Source organism: Strix aluco, chromosome 3, assembly GCF_031877795.1.
Source record: "Strix aluco isolate bStrAlu1 chromosome 3, bStrAlu1.hap1, whole genome shotgun sequence".
Classification (NCBI taxonomy): Eukaryota; Metazoa; Chordata; class Aves; order Strigiformes; family Strigidae; genus Strix; species Strix aluco.
This window is the reverse complement of record NC_133933.1, coordinates 125,656,047-125,682,200: the sequence shown is the minus strand read 5'-3', so window position 1 is coordinate 125,682,200 and position 26,154 is coordinate 125,656,047. Positions and strand designations below refer to the sequence as shown.

The 26,154-nt window shown below is 42.5% G+C and overlaps 1 protein-coding gene across 2 annotated transcripts in view; it reads right to left on the bottom strand.

Annotated features, from left to right (window-relative positions):
- Window positions 1-6,408, bottom strand: part of PTCHD4 (patched domain containing 4) — an 88,010-nt gene extending 81,602 nt beyond the window's left edge. Inside the window, exon 1 of one of the 2 annotated variants that reach the window (XM_074820818.1) lies at window positions 5,809-6,408. In XM_074820818.1, coding sequence (XP_074676919.1) covers window positions 5,809-6,408 — 600 coding nt within the window. The remainder of the gene's footprint in view (window positions 1-5,808) is intronic. The other variant, XM_074820819.1, reaches the window with a different exon arrangement.
- Between the last annotated feature and the right edge of the window lie 19,746 nt (window positions 6,409-26,154).

The following is a 26,154-nucleotide window of genomic DNA, read 5'->3' as shown; positions in this document are numbered from 1 at the left end:
CATCTGAGATGTCAATGGAGAATATTTTCTTCGCTGTCTTTGACATGGCCACTGCTCTCACCTGCTAGATGGGAAGGAATGAGCCCCACAAACAAGGAACTGACTGTCTGCAGCTCTGGTGGGGTGAACATGGAATGCACCCCAGAGACCAATGAGGAAAGTTAAGTTCATAACTGAAGAACAGCAATGCAAAAAGAGCACCCTAAACCCCATCCCTGCTTTGATAGGTTTCTGCTATTTTTCTGCTGTTTGTTTATGTTGAGATAGCTTGTCCTAGTACAGATTAACCTGGTTTCATATCACTGCTGTAGTCAGGGCTCAGAGCCTGACCTTTGTTTTAGGCAGGATGGTTGTCTTAACACTTGGTCTATCAGAGCTAAGAAGAGAGCTTTCCTAATGTACTAAGCAGAGGAAGGAGTGGAGGATTTTCCTAAAAATGCAAGGAAACACTTCATTTCTTGCCTATGTGGAGCAGGCAGGCTGTCTGATCATGTCCTCAATAGCTGATAGTTACAGGGACATCTCCCAGCAAGGACACAGCTAACCTGCCACAAACACCAGCTCTGCCGGCCCTTCCAGGCAAGAAAGGTGAGGAGCCCTTGCTAGTCCTGCCAGACAGTATGGAAACACGGCTGGAAGAGCAAGAGGGTCTTCTTGTTTTAGTTTGTTTTTTTTTTTTTTTCCTAAATGTTTCCCAGCCTGTGAGCCAGAAGAGGCTACTTGCCTTGAAACATTTTCCACTTGCTTTCATGCTACTGAGCAGCTAGTCCGCACAGCCTGCCCAATCCTGTCTTGATCTGAGAGGCTGAGATGAAAACTATCTCCAGCCTCCAGCTTTTCTCTTCTGATCTTTTTATTATTTTGACTTAGCAACTTTTGCCAGCCACAAAGTACTTCACAGGATCCTGAGCCACAGGCTTGGATTGGGATGGGTGGTATCACAAATGGTTACAGAGTCACATTGCCTCCAAGTAAGCATCTGGTCCTTGGAGTCAGAGTAATCTTAGACTTGAACCAACTTTACTGAAGGAATAATCAGTTTGTGGATATTATTGATACACAGATGCTTACTCTGATGTAGGTGGGCTCTAGTTTTATATCCTCTCTCTTCCATGGCCAGTGCCTCAGGGTCATCTAAGGAGGAATTAATCTTAGAGCAGTGGGAAAGACTTCACAAAAGCAACTAGAGAAAGATTCATTTAAAAGTACAGCTCTTAGTGTAAAAAAAAAATTGAGAATCTGGCCAGTAGCAAATCTGCAATTACAGGTTTCAAGATACTAAGTGAATGCAAGTAACTTTTCTACTTAAGCAATAAAGGATTCAATATCCAGCTGATGTGTTTATCACAAATGTGGTAATAGAGTTGTCTGTTTTATTGGCTGCTCTTTAGCCTAGTGTTCATAAATGACTGATACTTAATTAATTGAAGGTGGTATTACAAAAAACAATCTGCTTACAAAAGCTCCTTTTAACCAGGAGTTGTCATACTCGTTCTGATCTCAGAGATGTGAGTTCTAAGTTATTATCTTTTCTCAGACAAACTAGCAAATAAACATGAAAAGAAACACTAAAGGTGAAATACCTGAAAAAAAATGCTTTCATGCCTTTTTTTTTTTCTTTCCTTTAGGTAAGGACTGTGTTCAGAAATAATTTTCATTCTTTGTAGTGAATTCTTTTATTCTTTTTTCCTGATAAAGACAGCAAATTTGCTGGGGTTATTGGCAAATGAGGGTCAAAATCCTACTTCCTTCCTCATATCTGATAGTACACAAGAAGTAATCCCCATGTAATCAATAATTCTGTCTATACCAATAAATTAAATGTGCCTCAGACCATACTCTGGTTCTGAGGGCAGGGGTACAACATATCCAAGAAGATATACAGTGTTATCCCCAGAACAGAGTAGATATACTAACCAGGAATGGACCTTTTCTCATGCTATCTCTGAAGTCATGCCCAGGCACTGTCTGGAAGTCTTAATTGACAAAAATGATGCTGGGATTTGTCAGAACTTGCATGTTAACAGTTTGATGACTGATAGTCTGTGCTCAGTGTAGACTTGCCCAGTCTACATGGTTAGGGCACAACCCAGACCCCAAGCACAGGAACACAGGGTTTTTGTCCTGGGCTGGGGAAAGCATGAACAACCTTGCTCCAGGACATATCTCAAAAGTCTTCATCAAGACTTCATACATCCAGCTTTATTTTCCTGTTCCGCCACAGTCTATCTGCATGACCTTGGGCAAGTCACTCTTCTGGCTGGGCTGCAGACTGCAGCGTAGCATAGCAATAACTGTGAACAGGCTAGGCAGTGTCCCCAAAGCAATGGGAACAGGCATTTTCCTATAGCCCAGTTCACCCAGCCTTTCAGAAGAGTAAACTAGCCTACAATGACCCCTGTGTTGCCAACACAGATTTTAAACCCATCTCGGGCATTTAACACTGCAGTCTGAACTCTGAATGTAAGTGCCATCTCTCTGCTCCTCCTCTGGCAAGCGGAGAGACCAAGACTTCCCAACTTAGAGAGGGGCAGTGAAGATAGATGTATTCAGGGCTATAAGCTCTTCTAACACTACACCAAGTAATGATTAAACAATCATTACACTTTACAGCCAGATTTTCTTAGGACAAGCAAGCAGTTTCATTAGATTTTGCAGCCCAATACCAGCTGTTTCAAAACCAGAGCAATTTGTTGAAACTTGCTCATAGGGCTCCCGAAAAGTTCCTGTGAAAGACCTGTCAAGAGGTCACCCACAGCCAGCGTTCAGCCAGCCTCACCTCAGAGAATTGAACCAATTTTGCCTGCAGCAGGAGATGAGAAGAGGGACAAAGTGAGAGCTGCTCATAAGGCTTGAGGGAAAGAAAAAACTACAAGATGTTTTTGCAGCTCCCAGATGGAGCAGGAGAGAGTTTTGAACAGCTCAACATTGTCATTGTGGCTCCCAAACCAGTGCAGGTTGACACTTGACCCATGTCAGCTGCAGACTAAACACATCTGGGACACCTTCATGGTTTGTAAACTTACTGTATTGTTCTTAGAAGAATCTTATTCAATCTGAGGCCATTATTAAAAGAACAAGACAGAGCAAAATCTACCAGTATTAACCGAACAATATGCCCTTTAAGAAAGTGAAGCAACACAGAAGATCCTGGCAGGTCCTTACAGTGCACGAAAGTTTAGCTGAGAAAGCTCTCAAGGACACGTACCGGTGAGTGTGATGAACACTGGTCCACACTGAATAAGGGCAGGCAAATCTGGCCTTCTTGTGGCCACAACCACTCCATCATGTCATAACTCAAGCATAAAGAAATAAAAAACCTCATAGCTACAGCCACAGGGGTTGTTCCCCTTTGCTGAACATCCAGAGACCTTAGTGGTCTCTGAGGTATTTCTGGTTAAACACATATAGACACCCCAAAACAAACAATGCAGACCTTGGTTTCTACAGCCTTTGCTCAGAAGTGCAGAGAGAAGGAGGTCAGTAAATATGCTGGGAGCCTGGATTAAACCAAGATTTCGGCCATGGCTTGAAGGAGCACAAGAGGCATTTGCCCACAATGTCCTAAGCCATGGTAGATGGGACAAGAGAGATGACAAAGATGATCTAATGAATTAATCTATACAAAGTAGTAATTCATTCCCAGCAGCTGGAGCCAAAGAGACCAGAGGAGGTGAGTCTCTGAGGACATGCCATAGCTGAAGGCCAGTCCAGGTTCAGGGCTGACTGTTGTTCCACAACAGAGTCCTTACCGTACCAGAAGAAGAAAAACCATGGCAAAGTATATTTCTCTTGCTCAGTAACACCAGGGACTCTATCCACAGAAATGGGTTGTAATTGTTAGTTTTTCTCTACTGTCACAGATTTTGGCAGCTTTACCTCCCTTCACTGAGAATTGGGTAGAAAGCTGCCTGCTCTGTCCAACTTTAAACCTGGATATTTAAGCGCATTTATTCCTTCATCCAGAAGAAAGTAAACAACAACTACTTGGGGGACTGGGGGTGCTGGGCTGGTATTTGGCACTGCTCAGTCAGACATCAGTGCTTTGGGAAAACCTTTCTCTGTGTGAATTATCTACCAATCACTTTTATTCCAATAAATCCAGTCCACTTTATTTTTTCCTTTGCTTCTATCTTTGAAAAATGAGGAGCTGTACGTACTCTCCTAGTAAAAAAACACATTGTAGGTGACCCCATCCTAGTTTTCCCAAGATCAGTTAGGGTTTCTCCATACAAGAAAATTAATCTGGATTGAGAGAGTAAAATGACTATTTCTATATAAAGCTGGTTTATAATGATGTTAGCCTAGATTATCAGTGTTCTCTACTTTACTAGCTTAATCTTGACTTTAAAAATAAGCAAAATGGAAAGAAAACAATTCTGCAACAGCAGGATTGTCTTCACAGCAAACTAAAAGATAATTTTTTTTCACCAGATATTTAATCCAGAATAACTCATGTTTCTGAGCACTCCTTATGCTCAGGACTTTCCAGCAGCAGCAAGGACACCTTTTCATTTCCACACACTCAACTCAAACAGCCACAACTCTTCATGAAACAATTACTGTAACATCTGGAGCAATGAGACCACATCCCAACTGTCTCACCTGGCCCTTTTACTGAAGCAAAAAGACCAATAAAATCAATCCATGTCTCTGTTTCAGTTTTGGGGGCAGGGACTGGCTTTACTTTTCTTCCTGGTAAATGAACTGTAAGAAGTAAATGATAACTTTAGGATCTGGCCAGTACTTGCAAGAGGACTACCTCCCTCATCCCTGAGGATCTCTTTGAAAAAAAAAGGGGGACAGGTAACCCCAAAGTGCCTCTCTGGTTTGCAAGAAGGACCATATCCTCTTCTCTATGACTTGAGCCATGCGTAACTAGTGTGCTAGGTACTTTGTTACACTCTGTTAAATAAAACCTGCCTCTGGCACAATGCCTGGGGGAGCATGCAAATATACTGTAATTCACAGAAACTTCTTTCAGCAGCCACCTGCAAACTTTGGATCTTATTTACTCATGACAGGTTAGTCCTGGTGAACTGGATTACTCCAGACGACAGGGAACACAGATGGGTGCTTGTGTGCCAGGGTAATATTCCTGAGATCATTTGTGATTAATTGTTTATTCTTTTTATTGGAAGGACTGAAACTTCTTTCACCTTTTACCTTGTTTCGCCTTTGCTGGAAGCCTCTAGCTGACGGGATCCATCCCAAAACTCCAGCCCATCCATCAGCGGCAGAGTTAATTATTTTCACACCGAGAGAAAAAATTCCACCTCCCTTCCCCTTTTTTGCATGCAGGTAAAGAAAAAGAAAGCAGGACACCTGAAATCGTTTCTGGCCCAAACCTTCTGCTGCTCTTACGGCACTCGCAGAGGCTGGGAGATACAGGAGCTCACTGTGCATTTGAGGAAAGCCTTTTCTGGGCATATTAAAGATAAATTATCCCACCACAGCAGTGGGGGTGGAAAAGGTGATAGTGAAAACTCATCTCTCAACACCCCCCCTCCCCGACCTCCTGTCCCTTTTCCCCCAATGTATTAACCCTTCAAGGCATTGCAAGGTCTCACGGTCCCGAGGCTGTTCTCCACTCCCTGCTTCTCCTGTTCGTTACCGTACAATCCCCCCACCCTCCCTTCTCGTACAGAACAATAGCAAGGCACCGGTTTCAGCTGCGTCCCGAGGAAAGCCCAGATCACACACATTTAGATGTAGAGAGATAGATATGATTATATTTCTCTTTGCTGTTTAGGACAAGAAATGAAGTGCTGCCTCTTTAATTGGCAAAAGCATGCAGTAAGAGCATACCTTTAATTTAGTGTTGGGATAGCTCACTTGCACCCTGGCTGTTGTCTTATTGGAGAGGGCAGCCTGCCTCAGATCCTCTAGCACTGAAATAATATCATCCAGCACGCATTTCTTATCCTGATTTCTCAACACACACAGATGGGAAAAAGTATAATTATAGCCTTTGTAGTTCACCTTCATTTCCAGCACGGCTCGGTGGATCTGCAGGATCACATCAGCCTGATGCAAAATATTGCCTCCGGGTTTGGAGAGGAGAATCACCCTGCCATACCTCCCCGGGGTGTGCAAGTCCGAATACAGCTGGCTTTTGGATTGATCGAGGGAGAAAAGGCTGCTGGCTAAGCTCCTCTCGATCTTGGCCAGGCTGTGGCTGGGGGCTACCAGGCTCTCCAGGTCAGTGTCAGGCTGGAAGCGGTTGAGCAGGCTGAAGCCGAAGATGATGGTCAGGACTGCGGGCACAGTGAGGAAAAACACCGGATGCCTGCTCACGAATAAGCCCAGCTTGTAGAAAAACGACTGGAGCCCTCTGTGTATCACCTGCCGCAGCATCCTCCACCAGATCCAGCCTGCAGATGCTCCTGGCCGTCTTAGAAAGCACATGTGACATGTGTAGCTCCTTACCCCTTCCTGCCAGTTTCCCTTTCTCTCTCCCTCTCTCTCTACTACTCCTTTAAAAGACTGCAGCAAGTTGCAGCAAGACAGCCAAATATTGATCAATGGGGTGTGTGTGCGCGCGTGTGTGTGTGTGTGTGTGTGTGTGTCGGGGGTGGAAGGGACCGGGCAGAGGAGGGGGGGGGGGGGGGGTCCTTGCTTTTTTCCTTCCTCTTTCTCTTTTATTTTTTTTTTTCCTTCTCTCCTCCCTCCCCCCCAGCCAACTAGCATCGCCCCCGCCCGGGTGCCCCCCTTTCGCCGGCGAGGCTCAGGCGTTGCACCGGGAGCGCTGCCGGCTCTGCAGTGCCCGCTCCGCGCAGCCCCGCGGCCGCTCCGCGCAGCCCCGCGGCGGGCACCGCTTCTCCGGGGCGGTGCAGCGAGCGCCGGCAGCGGCCCCCCCCACACACCCCCATCCCCCGACCCGCTGCTCGCTTTCCTCCTTCAACCCCCTCCCCATACCCACACCCACGGAATTTGCCGGGGCGGGAGGATGATGCTGCATTTTAACGTCCCCCGACCCCCTCCCGCCCCTCCCTCGCCGCCCCCCGGGCGCCCCTGCTCCCCGGCGGCTGCCGGAGGAAGGAGAGCTTTGCCCGGAGACTTTGCGAAGCGCTTTCCCACGGCAGCCACCGCTCCCCGCTCTCCGTCCCCCGGTCCCACGGCTGCTGCATCCCCCCGCCCCGCGCCGCACCCAGCCCTGCCCCAGCCGCCCTGTGGCTCTTGGAGGGGGGCTGGAGGGGGGGACACACCCGGGGGACACACAGGACACGCACCACTCCAGGCAAAGCTCCCAGCCCAAATTGCCACTTCTTTCCCCTATTTGCAGCCCGAGGTCGCCCAGGAGGAGCTGCCCCGTTGCTCCTCCGAGGTGGTGAGTGACTCCGGGAAAGGCTTGGGGCAAGGGGCGGAAGGGGGTGTGAGATGCTCCCTCCTGCTGCCCGACAGCCTGGCACCTTCTTCACCCCCCCATCGCCCCCCCCGGCCAACAGCTCCCGGAGCAGTGACCCAAGAGAGGTAGGACGGGGCTCCTGACACCCTCCAGCTGAAAAAGAGGTTTTCCAAGCAAAGACACCAGCAGACCATTACATAAGAGGAGAAAAATTCTGCAGCTCCCCGGACCAAAGGCGAGCAGCAGAGAAATGCATTCATTTGCAGTAGGAGAGCTGCCCACCAACTCTCCAGGCGTTAAGCTCTGCTCCTCCAGGAGCTTCAGCCAAGACAGCTTGGGACAGCAGATCCAGCCCTAGCAGGCAAAGCAGGAGAAAAGGCAGGCTTGCTTTGCAGGAGCTTTCTACTTAACTCATAAGTCTAAATCACAGAAATGTAATTAAAAAACAAAACCTGAAAAATGTAGATCTCTGCTTGGTGTCTCCCCCTCCACCAAATTCCTGATGTATTTTAGCTAGTTTTGTCAAGCTGAAATGGATTCATTTTGGGATGGGACCAAGGACATTGTGCAAAGCCTGAGAGCACAAGGCTCTTCCATTATGAACCCTGACTGAAACAGAAGGAGGGAAAGTGGAAACTGGGGACCTCGAGACTCCGTTAGCAGACTCTGCCTGATCCAGGACTAGGCAAACAGTGGGCTATGCTCAGCTTGAAGTAATTGTCAGTGTTTTGGAGAAAAACAACATATTCAGCAAAGCTTTTCATTCTGACACCCCTACACACACACTTCTGCGTGGACGAACAGGACATGCAAAAAAGGAGCCCATCTTTGAGGGCTTTGGAGGGCTTGTGTGAACTCGCAGATAGTGATTCTGATTGGGAGCCCGAGGTCCTGCAGAAGTGTGGAAATGTGACATTCTTCTAAGGGATGTAACGGAGACGCTGGGAACATTGGCTTGGAAACCTACCTGACTGAAATCAGCGGCTAAGATTCACAACTGCCTTGGTAAAACTGGCTTAATCTTTAGCTATTTGAGTGGGTGCTGCAAGCACATCACAACTTTCAAACTGAGGCAGTTTTTATTTAGTGGCCTATGTACTGCTCATCTGGAGGCACTTGCAAATATGGACTAGAGTTCTTACAGGTGACAAGAAGGAGAGGCTGAAGGTGGGAAATTCTGTAGAAGAGACCCTATCAGCCTCCTATTTGCTCATCTGAAAACATGATGGAAATCTGCCTCAACAACCCCAGGAAATTCTAAGCTCCATTGGTACAAATTACAGCTTTTTGTCTATTTTATGATGCACTTATACCGATGGTTGAGTGCTCCCAGTGAATAAAGTCTATATGCAAAGGCTTTATTGAGCCTTTGTACTTACACATAAGTGAGACCTTGAGTGGAAGTCAGAACCTGATTCTTCATTTCTATACATGCAGACTAATAATAGCCTGTGACAGAGTATGTCACCATGTCTAAGCTATGGGTGCTACTGGCAGAGATACCTCAGCACTGTGGTCTCCTCTACAGGCTGCAGAAGCTCTGCTTGGAGCCTATGGGTCCTTGGTACTCACTGCTTCCATGACTGGCATGGAGAAATCAGCACTCACTTCTCCTGGTTGCTATGGCCTTGCCCAGTAAGCCCTCCATCACTGCTCATGAGGTCGGCCAGATTTTCCTGTTGACCACAGGAAGAGTTCAGGAACACAGAGCAAGCAGTCTGGACTACCCTAGGAGGAGCAGGTCCCTCTAGTGCCCAAATAAGCTATGGCAAAAATGTTTTTTTTCTGCAGCTTCTCTTGGTCTCTGTCAGCTTCTCTCTGCCAGGACGCTGCAGGGGAGCATTCAGATATGGCATTGCTAAAACACAGACCATGCAAAGAGAGGGCAAAGAAATATGTCCAATGAAAGGTGTAACTGAGCACATGCTGCTTCCTTTCCGAGCAGGAAAATAAAACCGTATTGCCAAAGGGCGCTGGCAGTTGGTCTTGCCTGTCCCTTGGAGTACCCAATAACAAAGTGTGATCCGGCATTAGTGCCCCACAGGTAACACGGATGATAAAGTGACCGATGCATTATGTTGGTCATCTCAAATGGCAAAATCCATGGAGGATCTAAAAATTCATTTTGAAGTACGTCTCAGAAGCAAGCAGGGCATCAGCACCTTCTCTGAGAACAGTGTTGGGATATGCTGATATTTATATCCTCCCTGGCGTCATCCAATGAATTCTCTTTAAAGGGAAATAACCAACATGTCAGGGGTGTTAACTGGGGGAACTGAATGATGGTTCACAGAGTATGGACCCCAGAGAAATAACAAACCACACAGAGATTCAAAACACTCAGAAATATTTGAAACAAGATTCAGCTTGGAAAAAAATGTAACCGTATCTGGGGAAAATAATTGGAGCCTATTCCCAGAAAGGAGACAACTCTGGGAACAAATGATTCGGCAAAAAAACCCCAGGTTTACAGCACAGGGCAAGGTAGACATGGTTTTGGAGAAAATATTACATACCAGAAAGTCAAAGCAGTACAAATTTACTTGGAGAGATACCCTAAAGCAGGGAGGGAACAGTCCCCCTGTGTTACTCTGATGTGGCTGCACTGGGGGACTGTGCTTGGCTTGGAGGGTTACTGAGACACAGTAAACTTGTTGCTAGTTTAAATAAGAATTATCAACAGGCTCGAGGTGCACTGATTAGGTACTGAAGAAGGTAGAGGTGGGTACCTGAGAGCCAGATTGCCATACTTTGATTTACAAGCAAGTAAAGCTACAAACAGTCTTATTGACATAGTGATTTTAAGTTGTTATTGTTTAATAGCTGTGTGGATATAGTAAAAATTAATGGTGTAAAAAGACATTAAATAGTGAAAAACCAGAGGAATAATTTAGAATAGCCACAGAGTCTGTGTATATAAGAGTAAATAAAACAGACTTCAGACCAACTAGCAGTTCATGTTCATACACTTATATGATTTTCTACCTCAAACAGGAAAGAAAATCTCTAGTGTGATACAGAGTTTAATTTTTGAAATGTGTATTTTAAGAGAAAATCCCTTAGCAATTCTCATTTAAGTTCTGAACTGCAGGGTGAGTACTACACGGGAGCCAGGCAAGGAGGGCAGGGGTGGAAAGGGGGAGACAGAGGTGGTCTGTGCATAGTACTGGTGGATGAGAGCACTAGAGAAAGGATGTAAGAGCTGGGGTGATCCTTCAGGGAAAAAAAAACAAACTGTGGTTACAGTGGTTGAATTTGCTGTTTTGTTTTTTGTGCTATGTGGTGGTTTTGAAAATAGTTGAGAAAACCCTGTCAGCTGCAGAAATGGAGGGTATGAAACACCAAGGTGCCTCACGCCTTTTAGGGAGGATGTCAGGACCTGTAGGACTAGAAACCTGCACCCATTGACTTTGGAGATTTTAAACAGTAAATACCTGAGACTGATGAAAAAGTATGGACGGTCAGGCTGCTAGTAAAGACACAGGAGGCTGTAGTGGCAATAACAAAAGGGATAGCTAAAAGAGCTAAAAGCTAAAGAGCCTTTGAAACCCTTGTATGGGAGGAAGCAAGTATCAGATCCTTTATGTATTGATATATTTTCAAATGTCCAGCTTTGTTATAAAAGTTTTAGTCCCCCAATTAGGTGTTATTTCCTTAAATAGCTACAGGGCAGTTGGTGAAGTTGCTAAAATACTACTCATATAAATAAAGATTGCCAAGCCAGCATTTTCAAAGGGTTAATATTTGTTGAATAAAATTTGTCAATACTCTCATATAGGAAAAACAGATTTTGGAAAACATTGGGCATAATCCCACTGTTTTATTCTACATTTAGTGGATTGTTTTGTCTCTCCTACAACAAACAAATTCTTTTAGCTTTGAAAAGTAAAAAGTGTCCGTTCAAAAATCAAGCTTTTGGGAACAGATTTAAAATATTGTTTTTCCTGATTAATTCTTCGAATCTTTTTAAGTTTCACTTTTTCACCCAAAATTGGAAACTTTCTTGAAATGTACTAGAAAGAAATAAACAGATTTTGATCCTTTGTAAGGTTTTTTTCTTTGGTCGCAAAACTATACTTGCTGTTTTCTAAGCAACTATAGCTAATTCACACTGTCACCTGAAAAAAGCCCGCAGTGTTAGCAAGGAGCTGTGAGATCTGTGACAAATAAGAACATCATTAAATGCATAATGTTAATGTATTATATTTCTTGAGAGGACTGAAAAATTAAAATGCTGGAAGAAGACAGCCTGCAAAGATAGCTGGGAGAAGCAGGCTGTTAAGTAATATGTTTTGTGTGGGTGGGGAGGTTAAATTGTGGTTTTGTTTCCTTTTGTGAGAAAGAAAATATTGATTCAGATGGAGAAAATGGAAATGACTGAGGAAGCTACTTCAGAAGAGTGACAAAATCAAATATGCTCCCACATGTGTTTCTCCTTATCACTTCTGCAAAAATTAAAACCCATCTTTTCAGCTCTTGTTACTGTGCTTCTTACTACCATAAAAGGTTAACAATGAATATTCATTTCTTCCATCACCATATGTCTTTATTTTCATGTCCCTGCTTATTTGGAAAAGTACTTTGAAAACAAAGGTGTCTGTTGCAACCCATCTCTAGATGGAGATCTGTGGAACTGTAAATTATACCTGCTACCCCTGTCCTACTAAAGAGCTTTATACAGAGACTATCTGTCCTGTGGGTTTTCAAGCTGAGGAAGCTACTCAATGTATTTTTAATTCTACAGAGCCAAAGGAAGCTGGAAAAGACAATCCTAAGCACAGGAATCCCAGTAAGAAAATAGATGGCATTCATCCTTGGTCTGATGACATCTTGGATACTTGCCTTGTGTTATTTCACCTCCTCATTGAGAGTGGAGGGTAGTGTTGTTATTTAGCCCAAATCGGAGGGTGGTGCCACGCGGCAGTGTTGTTTGCTGTTTACAAAGGCAGGTTCAGAATAGAAAGGTGATACTATAGGTCTTGTAGAGGAGGCCACCTTCATAAAATGTCTTCTTAAGAGGCTTCCTGCTTCTCCTTTATTGCAGGCTACCTCTGCTGGTTTTGTCAGCCTGAGTCTGCCTTCTTGGAGATGGCCTGAGATGGCCTTTGCTGTGAGTCCTGTGAGGACAGGGTTGAATGCAGAAGAGAAGCTGCCACAGAAACTGATGAGAAGGAGCAAAGCGCAGTCAACTTCAGGACTTTATTTCTTTAGGTTGACATGAAATCAAGACATATGCAATAAATCTCACCTAGTTGAATGTTTAATGACATGAAGGACTGTTGTGGTTTAACCCCAGCCAGCAACTAAGCACCACACAGCTGCTCGCTCCCTCCCCTGAGATGGGATGGGGGAGATAATCAGATTAAAAGTGAGAAAACTCGTGGGTTGAGATAGACAGTTTAATAAGTAAAGCAAAAGCCACACACACAAGCAAAGCAAAATGAGGAATTCATTCACTACTTCCCATCAGCAGGCAGGTCTTCAGCCATCTCCAGGAAAGCAGGGCTCCATCAAGTGTAACGGATACTTGAGAAGAGAAATGTCATTGCTCCTAATGTCCCCACCTTCCTTCTTCTTCCCTCAGCTTTATATGCTGAGCACGACATCATACGGTATGGGATATCCCTTTGGTCCATTGGGGTCAGCTGTCCTGGATGTGTCCTCTCCCAACTTCTTGTGTACCCTTGGCCTACTCACTGGTTGGGTGAGGAGCAGAAAAGGCCTTGACTCTGTGTAAGCACTGCTCAGCAATAACTAAAACATCCCTGTGTTATCAACAGTGTTTCCAGCACAAATCCAAAACACAGCCCCATACTAGCTGCTATGAAGAAAATTAACTCTATCCCAGCCCAAACCAGCACATTCTCCACCCCTTATTCTATACCATTTATGTCATGCTTGTGTCCCACATTATCTAATACGCCCTCACTAACCACACTCCTCTTCCCATCCTTTGATACAATATGCAGATATCTTTTCCTTACTGTATGGACCACCCCTGTGAAATGTCTGTGAAATGTCCATAACTGTCCACAAATGTCCACAAAATATTCACTGAGTTCATTTAGACCATGACTTTGGGCTCCATCTGTTATGGTGGTCATTCAGGATAGGAGACGTGGTGCATTGTGTGGAGTTATTGGGCACCAAAACCAGCTCAGATCAGGTCACTGCTGCACTTACAGTGCTTCTTGTAAAGCTTGTCCTCCATTGGTTCAGGTGGTTCCTGCTATAGTAACTCCTATAACACGCAACTCAAACCATGGGGTACAACAGTGTGAAGGTATTTACATTACAATATCCCTCCCTGTCCCCTTTGGACCAGACCATAGGGTTTAACACTGTAATGAACTCCTCCCCTTGCCCCTGCTCCAGCTTGGACTTATCCTCAGACCTCAGTCCCTTAGGGTTGTACCTGCTCCAAGTGGAGCCTTACCTATGAGCTACAGTGTCTTCAGGGATATACCTGCTGTGTCACAGACAAAACCATGGCCACAGATGCTTTGCGATATACCTGCTCTGGCATGGACTTATGCATGAAAACAGAAGCTTCAGGGTGTCCTGCTCCTGCATGGACTCAGCCACAGGTCACAGTCCCTTTGACTCGAGTTCACACTAGAGTTCCAGCCTGTCCAGTGCAGCAGCACAGAACCAGTAGTGATGCCCTGGCCATCTGCCAGCTCAGGCACATCGCCATTGCTGTTATCAACATGTTCCCAGGCACAGCAGAGTAAGATGATAAGCAGTACAGCACTACAGCAAGCAGCAAAAGCAAAAAACAGCCACTAATGAGCACTAGACTCTAATATACAGTGAGGCAAGCAAGCCTCATGGCAAGAACAGAAGCCTGTCAATTAATAGCTAATGAGTAATAACACCTATAAATTCAATGTAGCACATTCCAGTCATATCTGTGGCTATCTCGAAGCCTTCGAGCCCCATGTTGGGTGCCAAAAAGGACTGTTGTGGTTTAACCCCAGCCAGCAACTAAACACCACACAGCTGCTCACTCACTCCCCCCTCAGTGAGATGGGGGAAAGAATTAGAAGAGTAAAAGTGATAAAACTCGTGGGTTGAGTCAAAGACAGTTTAATAGGTAAAGCAAAATCTGCGCACACAAACAAAGCAAAATAAGGAATTCATTCACTACTTCCCATCAGCAGGCAGGTCTTCAGCCATCTCCAGGAAAGCAGGGCTCCATCATGCGTAACAGTTACTTGGGAAGAGAAACGTCATTACTCCTAATGTCCCCACTTTCCTTCTTCCCTCAGCTTTATATGCTGAGCATGACATCATACGGTATGGGATATCCCTTTGGTCCGTTGGGGTCAGCTGTCCCGGCTGTGTCCTCTCCCAACTTCTTGTGTACCCTCAGCCTACTCACTGGTTGGGTGAGGAGCAGAAAAGGCCTTGACTCTGTGTAAGCACTGCTCAGCAATAACTAAAACATTGTGTTATCAACAGTGTTTCCAGCACAAATCCAAAACACAGCCCCATACCAGCTGCTATGAAGAAAATTTACTCTATCCCAGCCAAAACCAGCACAGAAGTGCATGGTGGTTTCAGCAAGAGGTAAAAAGGAGCATGAAAACTAATTAATTTATTACCTAGGAAAATAGTGTCAAGATAAAGTACTTTGTTATTCCTAAAAGCTGCATTGCCTTAAGATATTTATAATAGGGACCCCAAGAACATGTTTCACAAAGAGCAAACCTACATGGTCATGAGTCCATGCAAAATGTCTCAGTTCAGCTTCTTTCTTTCTGTCTGTCTTTTAAAGAGTAATATAGAATTTAATATAACAGGAACAAAAACCAAAGAAACAAACCAAAACCTGTGGGACAGTGGCTGCAGGAGTGTGAAGCATTTGAGTGCTGCCTGAAGGGGATCTGATCCTGTTTCTGCCTCTGCCACATTGTTCCTTTGGGATGCTACTCAAATGGCTTAGTCCCAGCAGGGCTGTGAGGCTCCTGTCAACTTGGGATAACCAGGTCTATTTTGGCGAACCACTGAACATTCCCAGCCACAGTTGTGATGGGTGTTGAGCTGTGGATATGACTATCCTAGTACACTAAGCAGTGCCAGGGCCCATTTTCTAACCCTGAGGCCAGCTGGCACAGCCTGGCTGCTTCTATAGCATTAAAGTATCTCAGTCTCTGGAATAGGGTAGCTGCATCCAAACCGACAGCTCAGAACGATCCCTGGCTGGTTCTGGATCCTGACCCACATTCAGGAATGCGTTAGGAAAGTGCTGGTTGGTTTGGGCCAAAATCATTCCAGGCACCATTCTAAAAACTGAAGAATATAGACCATTGCATTCCAGTGCTTGGGAATGTTCCCTGGCACCATTCAATCTACTGACAGAAGTAATTATAGGATGGGATTTGCTTAATCAAATGTAGATGCCTACATCTGAGATAGTTGTCTGGGTCTACCCCAGACAATGTATAGTTAATGAAGAGAAACACTTGGACATAATTTCTTTCATCATATAGGATCCACTTATCATTAAGTGGATGTCTAATAATGGTCACATGGATTGCACCATAAAAGCTGTATTAGATAACACTGACTATAAGAGGAGCCCAGAAAGACTAGGTCACTACATTATGAACAACATAGACCTATATAGACAACAGGATAATTACACTCCAAATGTAGGTATTGTAGACAGTGCTAGAAGCAAAACTGGGCAAAAATCTGTGGCAGAACAAAGATTTAGTCTTAAACTCATAAACAATCCCTGAACCATCTTTTCCTATATTTTATTAAACTTCTATCTTCCTATGCTTCCCCAGGTTTTATCTTCTCATTCCTTTCACAAGATGTGACTAAGTCTGTGTATATCTGAATATACAGGGGCCTGATTCTGTTTGCAGGTCCCTTGGCAGCAGTGTAAGAGCAATCATAACAGTTTGCATTTATACACTTCCTTCCACCTGATAGCCTCAGAGTGCTTTACAAATACTGATTGATTATGTTTCACATTACTCCGGTGGGATGGCTATAAAATAGAAAAATAGAAGAGTGGATTATGAATGACTGGAACCAGGAGATAGGCAAAGAGAAAAGAAAAGCATACTGTTAGAAAAAGGAAGGACCATTATTTTTCCATAAAACCAGGAACTCGGTGATATTTGTCCCCATTTACACCAACTGGAAATTCAATTTTCATGCCGAAATTCCTGGCAAAGCATGAATTTAATTCAGGATGTATCTTGGCCTTAATGAAAACTCTGGATGCTTTTAACTTTTGACATAGTATATGCACTATATAGAGGAAAGGTGATTTTCATGTGTGGTATCAGGTTTTTGTTGTACTGGACTAATTTAATGAACTTAATAGCAAGAAAAGCTGCTTAGCTAATACTTGTGAGGGAACAATACAGATTTCCCTATCAGTAGAGACTATGGATTTATACAGGCCAAGTGGCTTCACAGGGAATGTGATCCATTTTATCTGACAGTGTCAAGTTCCTTTCAAAAGTAGAGCTGAAATTCCCAACATGGTCAGTAGAGATAGGCAGGGTGCTTTGGAGACCTCCAGGGAAAGATCTTGCCGGCCTAAATTTAATCACCTAAATGAGATAAAGTGGATCTTCCTTTCAAGGCCCTTCAGGGCATCTGTCATCACTACCTGCCTGGGAACTTAGGTACTTTCTGTAGGACTGCTCTGATAGGAGCCAAAAATACAAGTGTTGCTTAGAGAGTCAACCCAGGCAAACTGGATCCCTCCTAAGGAAAAGATATATTAGAAAAGTCACATGCAAGCATTGGGATGTCAGTGAAAGGAAGAAAGCATGTCCTTCAACAGAGACTCACCTCCCTACCCTATTTGCTAGCTTGCTCTCTGCAGAGGTTGCAGTCCCTTTCCTGATGCACCACTGCTCATTCACGTGCTAAGTCCTGAGAATCCTCCTCCTCACTTCTCCTCGTCATTGGCTGCATAACCTTGTCTGGGATCAACTCACTGAGTGATGTGTATTGCTGTGCACTGTTGCTCCATTCCCTGCATTATTTAACATGCTGACAGCTTTTGTGTTATCTGCAAATATTACCAGTGGTGATTGCAAACTGCCTTCCAGAAATATGGGATAGCAACAGACCTAGCAACAGTCTATGCAGAACCCTACTAAGAGCATCCTCTATCCATCATGGTTTCCCATTGACCAAACCCTTTTGCAGGTTTGTGAATTACTCTGTTCTTAATGTCCTTAACATGTGCTTTATTGATATTAAGTGGAGCTAATTTTTTAATCAAAATGTTATGCAGTAAAAAGTCAAACACCATACGGAAGTTTAAATGGATTATATCTTTCCTGTTACCTTAATTAAACAGTCTTGGAAAATCATCAACTATTTAAATTGCATCTGCTTTATGAGATACGTTTTCTGTAAAATTTTGGTGACTAGTATTAATTATATTCCCTATTACTTATTTATTCTTTATTAATTCTGTAATAATTTTGCCTTTTTTTCCTGTATTGGTTCTGTTATTGATGTAACACTGGCTTTCCTAGGAGATCTCATTCATCATTTGCTATTATTGACACACATCAGCAGGTTTCCCACCCTTTGGAACATCCCATGGATTCTGTTCTTTTGGAAAACATGTTTGTAGAAACTCTTGGGCATGAAAGTTGCCTCAGCCTGCAAAATTTCCTATGTTTTGATACAGAGCCTCTCTAGTTTTTTGCGATTGTGTTGAGCAGCTGTTTCAAAACCAGGGGTGTCATTTCAGACAATTTCTATGGGAGATGAGGAATACAGAGGAAAGGAGAGAGGAAGCAACTGCAGAAAAAAATACTCCAGTTCCAAATGAGCTTGTTTTGAAATGTGAGAATTAGTACAGAGAACTAGAATAGTGAGGAGATCGATAGGCAATTATGACTTTACATGAACTGCACCTATCCACAGAAAATTTAATACTGTCACTTCAGTCTCAGACCACCCTGCTACACAAATGCTTCCCCCCTTCCTTCTTCCCCTCCCTTCTGCATGTGCATTTAGTGGTTTTCTAAAACTGTCTACTTTAACCAGCTTCTTCTGTCTTTGATGGATCCTAGCCTTCACCAAAGACCTCAAGTTTCTAAGAGCTGTTGTATATGAGGACAGAGTCCTTCCTCTCAGCGCACATTCACTGTTGCAAAAATCTGGTACTGTTCTTGGCCAGAGGGGAAATCTCTGATGATTTAGATCATCCTATGAGGGAATGGACACTGCTGTGCATCAAAATCATTAGCATTTTCTTAGACTGGATCCTCCTGATCCTTCATCAAGACGGGCATTTTAATAAACTGCTTTTCTCCCTTACTCGATAGAAACCTTAAGAGGTTTAAATAATGAGTACTGTGTCCATCTCTGGGGGGCCCAGTATAAGAAGGACAGGGACCTGCTCCAGCGGGTCCAGAGGAGAGCCACAGAGATGATCGGGGGGCTGGAGCATCTCCCTTACAAGGACAGGCTGAGAGAGTTGAGGTTGTTCAGCCTGGAGAAGAGAAAGCTCCAGGGAGACCTTGTAGCAGCCTTACAGTACTTAAAAGGGGCTACAGGAAAGATGGGGGGGGACTCTTTATCAGGAAGTGTAGTGATAGGACAAGAGGTAACAGTTTTAAGCTGACAGAGGGTAGACTTAGATTAGATCTAAGGAAGAAATTATTTACTGTGAGGGTGGTGAGACACGGGAACAGGTTGCCCAGAGAAGTTGTGGTTGCCCCCTCCCTGGAAGTGTTCAAGGCCAGGTTGGACAGGGCTTTGAGCAACCTGGGCTAGTGGAAGGTGTCCCTGGCCATGGCAGGAGGATTGAATCTAGATGATCTTTAAGGTTCTTTTCCATCCAAACCATTCTATAATTCTATTATTTTATACCATTTTTGCCTCCATTTTCAACACGAAGGTTGGGTGTAATCAAATCTGATGGTTAAAAAAGTGAATGCCAGAAACAAAGGAATAAAAATCAAAGTGGAACGAAACTGGAAGGGATTGTAGAGAAGACCTAGATGAATTTTAATTGGATTCTCAGATGTTTATGTTAAAATATCTTGGTGTTATAGTCAGGTGTCTGTGAACTCCTAGAAGTCAGATGAGGTCCCATAAGGTAGGAAACAACAAATAAAGTGGACATTTTTAAAAAGGAAGAGGAGGAATAGAAGGCCAAAGGATACTGACCAGCCAGCCAACCGTGTATAATGGAACAATAACTGTCTTAAACCTCACAGAGAAAAAAGAGCACTAATGTGGTTTTGTTAAGGAAAAGAAGTGTCCATTCCTTCTACAGCAGACTTCAGGATAGGTAAGAAGCAGTAACTAAATACTTGATTTAGGATGTCTACTGACATTGTTTCATGTTGTTTTCTCACAAACAAACTGGAGAAAAATGGTCCTGATAAAACTAGAGTGGGTGAAAAACTGGTTAGAAAATTATTGTCTGAAAGTAATTATGATTGGCCCATTTTCCAAATGTATGTACTGTGACAGATTTCTCAAGGCTCTTTCTTTGGTCAGGTATTACAAAATATTTTGAGTTTTGATCAAACAGGGAGTATGAGTATTACACTTGCAAATGTGACCAAATGGGGTAAGGATAAAAGAACTGGAAATGGAATAGAAATCAGAACAGGGTGGAAGAAATGCATATGATTCAACTAAATGCACATTTGTACACTCAAATAACAATCACGTTAAGACAGGATATGGAATGTCCGGATTAACAGGTACTTTTTAATAGGAGTGGGGTTTTACTGCATCACAATCTGGCCATGTTTCAATAAAATCAGGCAGTTTCCAAAATAGCCAAAGATCATATGGGATGTGTCTTTACGACATGTCATAAAATCCTTCTGTTTACACTTTAAGGCCTGATATGGTTTAGCCTCAGTGTTGCTGCAAGTTATAGAGAAACCAGAAATATACTTGATTTGTCCGGTGTAAAGTGCGGTCCTTGACGTTTTAGTTCTGAGGCCATAACTCAAGGATCAGACACTGTTTGAAAGATCTTATCTCAGTGCTGTTTCGTGATAACCAGTCTACTCTGAGCTTTAATTTCTACTTATTGGCCAAAAAAAGTCACCTTTCTTTCATTTTGTTGAAGGACTGTTTCCATTTTTTATACATGAGAAACCATAGGAGCCAAGTCAGGTGTTTATGTAATGTAATTGTCACTCTTCTCCCACCCCAAAGGGGACATAAATCATCACTGACTCCAAACTTTCCTCAAGTTGTAGAAATCTCTGTCATTGTAATAGTGCCTTCTTCCTCTCTCGCAAATTCACATCTGTGTGACAGCAAGTTCCAGTAATCAGTGTCCATTTCTGTCATATCCTCTACCCAAGAAAGAGCTGAAAAATGCATCAGACTGACTTCACTGAGATATTGTACCTCAACAAACCATAAATTGATGCTTCAGTCAATATTTTTCCTCTGATGTTCTTTGCTGAATTTAATTATTGGGTTTGACTTCAAGATTCTGTCATCATCACATGAAAATGATTGCCTGAGTAACTTCTGCAGCAGAAACCTTATCATTTAATATCAGTTGTTTTTAATTAAATTGCAATAAAAGATAAACAAAACTTTTCAAAAGCAAATTTATCTCTGTTTAAATATTACTGGTTCTATTTCCCGTGAAGTTAAGTTGCCCAGCTGAAACGTCCGTAATAAAACCTGTTATGTGCCTCTTTCACTTTCACTGAGCTGATTCCAATTACACGCTGTCCCATGGTGAGGGACTATGAAGTAGAATTTCAGTAAACTAATTGCACAGCGCTCTGCTATAAGATGACCTGATTGCCCTCTCTTTGCTGTGAATGGCTCCATCTTGCCAAAAGGAGAAAATTATGTCGTCTTTTAGGAATGCCATGCCAAGATCATTAAGCACTTTGCATATTAGGACCAACTTACCAAATATGATGTGATACTCTGAGAATATCATGCTCCGTCCCCTTCCCAAGTATTTATGAGATTTCTCTGTAATCCTAAATCTTCTTCCCTCTGCAAACTTCTCAGTTCTTCATGCTTTACCTATTTAGTTTCCTCTTGAGACAGTACTACTCCCTTAAAGAAAAATATTCCTTGCAGTATGCATATGCAAAGGTAAAAAACAAACGGAACACGATGGTCTTTTTCAAATATATGGAAAGCAGAGTAAAAGAAGGAAAAATTAATGTGTTTTCCATGTCCTTGGTAAATAGGATAACATGTAATAAACTTCAGCAAGCAAGCTGTTGGATATTGCACCAAAACCTTCTAACACAGAACAGGTAAGCACTAGCACTGACTGCCCAGAGAATTGATCCCATCTCCAACACTGGAAAGTTTTATGAGTCTGCTATAAGTTTCCTATCAGTCTTTGTCTTGAAGTTCTTCCTAATGGAAGAGTATGGGCGCAGAACTCACCAGCTGTGGAGCAGATCATATTTCTCCACTCTCACCCTCCTCAGGGATAAAAAAGAAATGAAAACCTGGATGGTACTTCTTTTCCTGAAACAAGAAGAGAAAGAAAAAAAAATTATAATGTATATTCTTATGTTCAACTTCAGTGGTTGGCAGAATCTGGGACACACTTTTGCAAATACTGGATATTCTCTATCTATATACATTTACATAAGAAAATACACAGAATAACCTCATTTAGGTTCTTTATTTTTTCATTTCTGTTTTGCTGAAAAAGTATGATGACAAATTTCTTATTTTCTAAAGATGCACTTAACTTCCCTTTCCCCTGCATAGTAAGTGCCAAATAGCTTTCACACGTATCCAGAAATTTAATTGAAGTACAGAAACCAAGGTTCTTAAAAATCATTTTTATTAGTTAAATAAAAATATCTTAAATGTCCTAGATGCATAAGCATGGTTGGAGAGCTTTTAACATGTTTTGCATCTAGGATGAATTTAAACTATAATCTCTACAAATAAATTGAACAGATTACTTCAGAACTCCACAAGATTTTACCACAGCGTTACAGTAGCAGATCTCATCCTTCCAGAAGGGAATAAAGAATTTTCCCACTTCTTTGGTTCCCAGTTTTATTTCTTTACTTTGAACATGCTAGCACCTAAACAAGTTGACTGTATCAGCAGTATAAAGAGAAAATACTCTGCACTGAGACAGAGCTTAGTGACATCAACATTAATTCAGCTGTTTAACAAATTGCACTTCCTGCTACTTGCTTGGTGCTTTTCACAGGTTAAATGGTTTCATGTTTTTATACCTTTGGTAAGAACCTTGAACTGCTTGAAATTGTTTTAATTTAAATGATTTATATAAATTACAATAACTATATTTTTCAGTTCTAGCTTACTCTAAATAGATTAACAGAGGTGTCAGAATTTAAAATTAAATATTAAGGATACTTATTATTGAAATAAAAACATAATTGAAACTCTCATCATCTGATACAATACATTTTTAACATTTTATTATATATTCATTTTTCATGTGATTTCAGTTTACAGAGTGTATTTTGTATTGCAATATTGAACTAATATGCAATAAGAAGTAATGAAATTAATTTATGGGATGGGTTACAACTCACCTAACATTAATTGTTTAAAAATTATGTGCCTACATAGGTAGGTCCCTTAATAATCATCAAAAAGACATTTTCACCAGGAGATTTATCTTAGACTTATCTTAGAACTTTTTGTTAGATGGAGATGAAATAGCCTTTGGACATGACTGTCTCCAGGGACTATTGATGGCTCCTTGATGGTTAGTTCAGAGTAGATACCTAACCTTCAGACAGCTGAAGTCAGGTAAGATGAAGGTACTCTTAGAGACTATGAGGGTCACTTACATTGTCAGCTACCATCATTCATCCAGGTGGTTTACCAAAGACATTGCTCTGTGCAATGGGGCTGATAAACCTGGTCAGGAAAGGCATGAAGCAGAAACTGGAATGTTTCAGTAAGTCTGTTCCCCCTTCTGTATTGATATTAATTAACATGGCTCTGTGGACAGATGCAGTTACAATTCACAGCAAACACGAAGGACTGCATCTATCTACCATGAGATAATCCTGAAATAGCCTCATCATGACAGGCTGGCACTTTCCCTTCATGCCCAGATCAATCTTCCTCCTGGAAGTGCGTTTTTCACACACTGACTGTCGAACGTTCAGGAATTCCTAGGCAGTACATGAGTTAAAGTCCAGGCTGCTGTCCAGACAATACTAGGGCTCATCTCCAGACGAGCACTCCTCTGTGGAGGGTTTTTATCTTGGGTGTTTTTCTTTCAGTCATAAAGAAAGAAGGAGAGTAAAAAATGTTAATGCAATGCCATTCTGCCAAGAGAAGGTGGAGCAGCCTGAGGAAAAACAGCGAAGGAGGAGAAAGGGACCAGCAGGAAGTCTGAAGGTTAATACTGTGCCCTTGTCATTCCCTGCATAGGAAAGCTGCCAAGAGTTTCCTTTGTCACGCTGCTTTTTCTGGAGGCCTTTTGACTTCACTTAGTTGGTGAATGAAAAGCTGCACATGAAATAAATAATATTTGTGAGACCAAATGTCACCACAGCATTCTTCTCACAGGATGGTCTTTACTTCTCACACTTTTCATCCCATTTCAGATACTACTTCTTGCTTTCCTTCAGATCCATTCTGCAGACCCATGCCAGTGTGGCCTGTTCATGATATCTTACTACAACAGCTCTGAATTTTATTTTCTATGTGCGGCAGCAAATAAAATCACAACCAGCTCCTTTTCCACTTCTCCTCTTTGTTCAGCAACATACAAGATTTCTTTCATTTCTGGACTGTGCCATCTTTTGGGGCAGAGATTATTTTTACTAGTCCATTCCATATGACACATAATTATTTCTAAATAATAATAACAACAACAGCAAAAGATGAGTGAATGATGCAAAATGCTTATCTGAGGAAACATATGTCAAGATAAGAGATGACACTGGATTTACTCAACCCACATCTATTAGCAATGTGGACATAAATGAAGATACCCGTTACCCCCTTCTGGAAACTCACAGCCTTTACACAAATATATACCTGTTTGACTCTGCCCACAACCCTCACCTGTCCCCTCTAAAGACTCACTTAATGTTCATCTCTGCCAGGCTGATACAGATGCCAGTAGTGTAATGCAGAGACAAATGTTTTCTCCTTGCTTGTTCCACATGTGCCTCCTTCACTGAAGTGAAGATGGTTTAACAGCAACGAGAACTTTATGGTTGGCAAGTAAACACCTCCTGGAAGAGATGGAGGGATCTCTGCTCATCTGAAGTTCATGTGTCAGTGATCCAGAGCAGTGCAGCTCCTCAATAAAGATAAACATTGATGTGAGCTAATGCCTTGCTGGAGCCATCAGGCTGAACGGGCTTGTGATTGGCCTGTGGGATATCTCATTCCTTACTGTTCTTTATTCATGTAGTATAATGGAAATAAAGAAATTGAAACAGGAGGGCCTGACAGGATAATAGGCTTGTGATGCTCTGAAAATAAACATCTACCTCCGTCTTGACATTTATTATCTATAAACTGCTTGACTTCTTTTTGGCAGTTTTATTGTGTCAGGAGACCATTATCCTGTCACAACACTGTATTGCACTGACATTATCTCTTAAGCAAATTTTGGTATTGAATTTACAGTTCTGTTGGTATTTCTAGCCTTACACTGCTGAAGGCTCAAAGCAAGGTAGGGCAGGTCTTTGAACACACAGATGATGGCACTGCACCAAGGTTCATGGGATGGACCAGTTCAGGTACATGATAAATGAGTGCTGGTGGGAAATATCCTAGCAATTAGACAGACAGGAGGCCTATTTCTTTCCTTGTACTGGACCAGGGTTTGCTACATGCATGAAGAGCATAGGACAAGCTGTCACCGCAGAATCACAGCCTCTCAGTGGATGCTAATAATTTCTGTGCCTGGAAATGGTAAAAGAATAACCTGGCAACACCATGCATCTTATGGGGCATTATCACCCTAAGCATGTGCCCAGTAATGACATTTAAAATAGGATAAATAAACAAAACCCAGCATTAATTCACATCAATTTGCTTCCACATGAAGATAAAAGATTCTAAGGCTGGCCAGATATGGTTACTGGCAAAACCAACACAATGCAACATGAAAAGATGCTCATTGTGCCATAATGATCTGTAGTGTTTCCAATGCTAAACGAAAAAAATATTTTGAATTGTGGATCCAGTGAAAAGCCACTGCTTATAGTCTGCTAACACTTCAAGAAATATGTGCTTCCTGGAAGAAACTACAGAGACAGTTTCTCAATATCTCAAAGACATATTGTTTTAGGGGAACAGATAATATCCAGAGACCTGTAAGAACCATCGTCTTGTTAGCCTAACTAATGATTTCTCACATTGTAATAAAAATAAATCCATGAAAAGCAACAACCATAGCTTTTTGCAGCCCATTAATACAATTCACAGACTTAATTCCCAGGATAGAGAGCTGACCAAAATCTTCCAATGCTCAGAATTTGTTGCAGTATTTTGACCATCTAGTACAATTTAATTTATAAAATGCACCATAGCTCCTATACAGCAACTCCTACCTCCTTCATAATCTGACATCTAGATTCGAAAAGCTGTTTCTGCTCTAGTTTGACCGCTTTTATTTATGCTTTACCCGCAGCCTAAGTTTCCTGCTTCTGTTATCCTTCATAATCCAAGCATAGAGGCTTCCTGTGACCCTTCACCCAGAGAACATAAACCCTACCTTTGGGATTTTGATGTTCATTAGAAGCAGAGGTAATACTTTTAGTTTTATTAAGGCTTCACTTCCTACTAAGGGACTGAATTTCTAGTATATGATGTGCAACCATGGTAAGGAG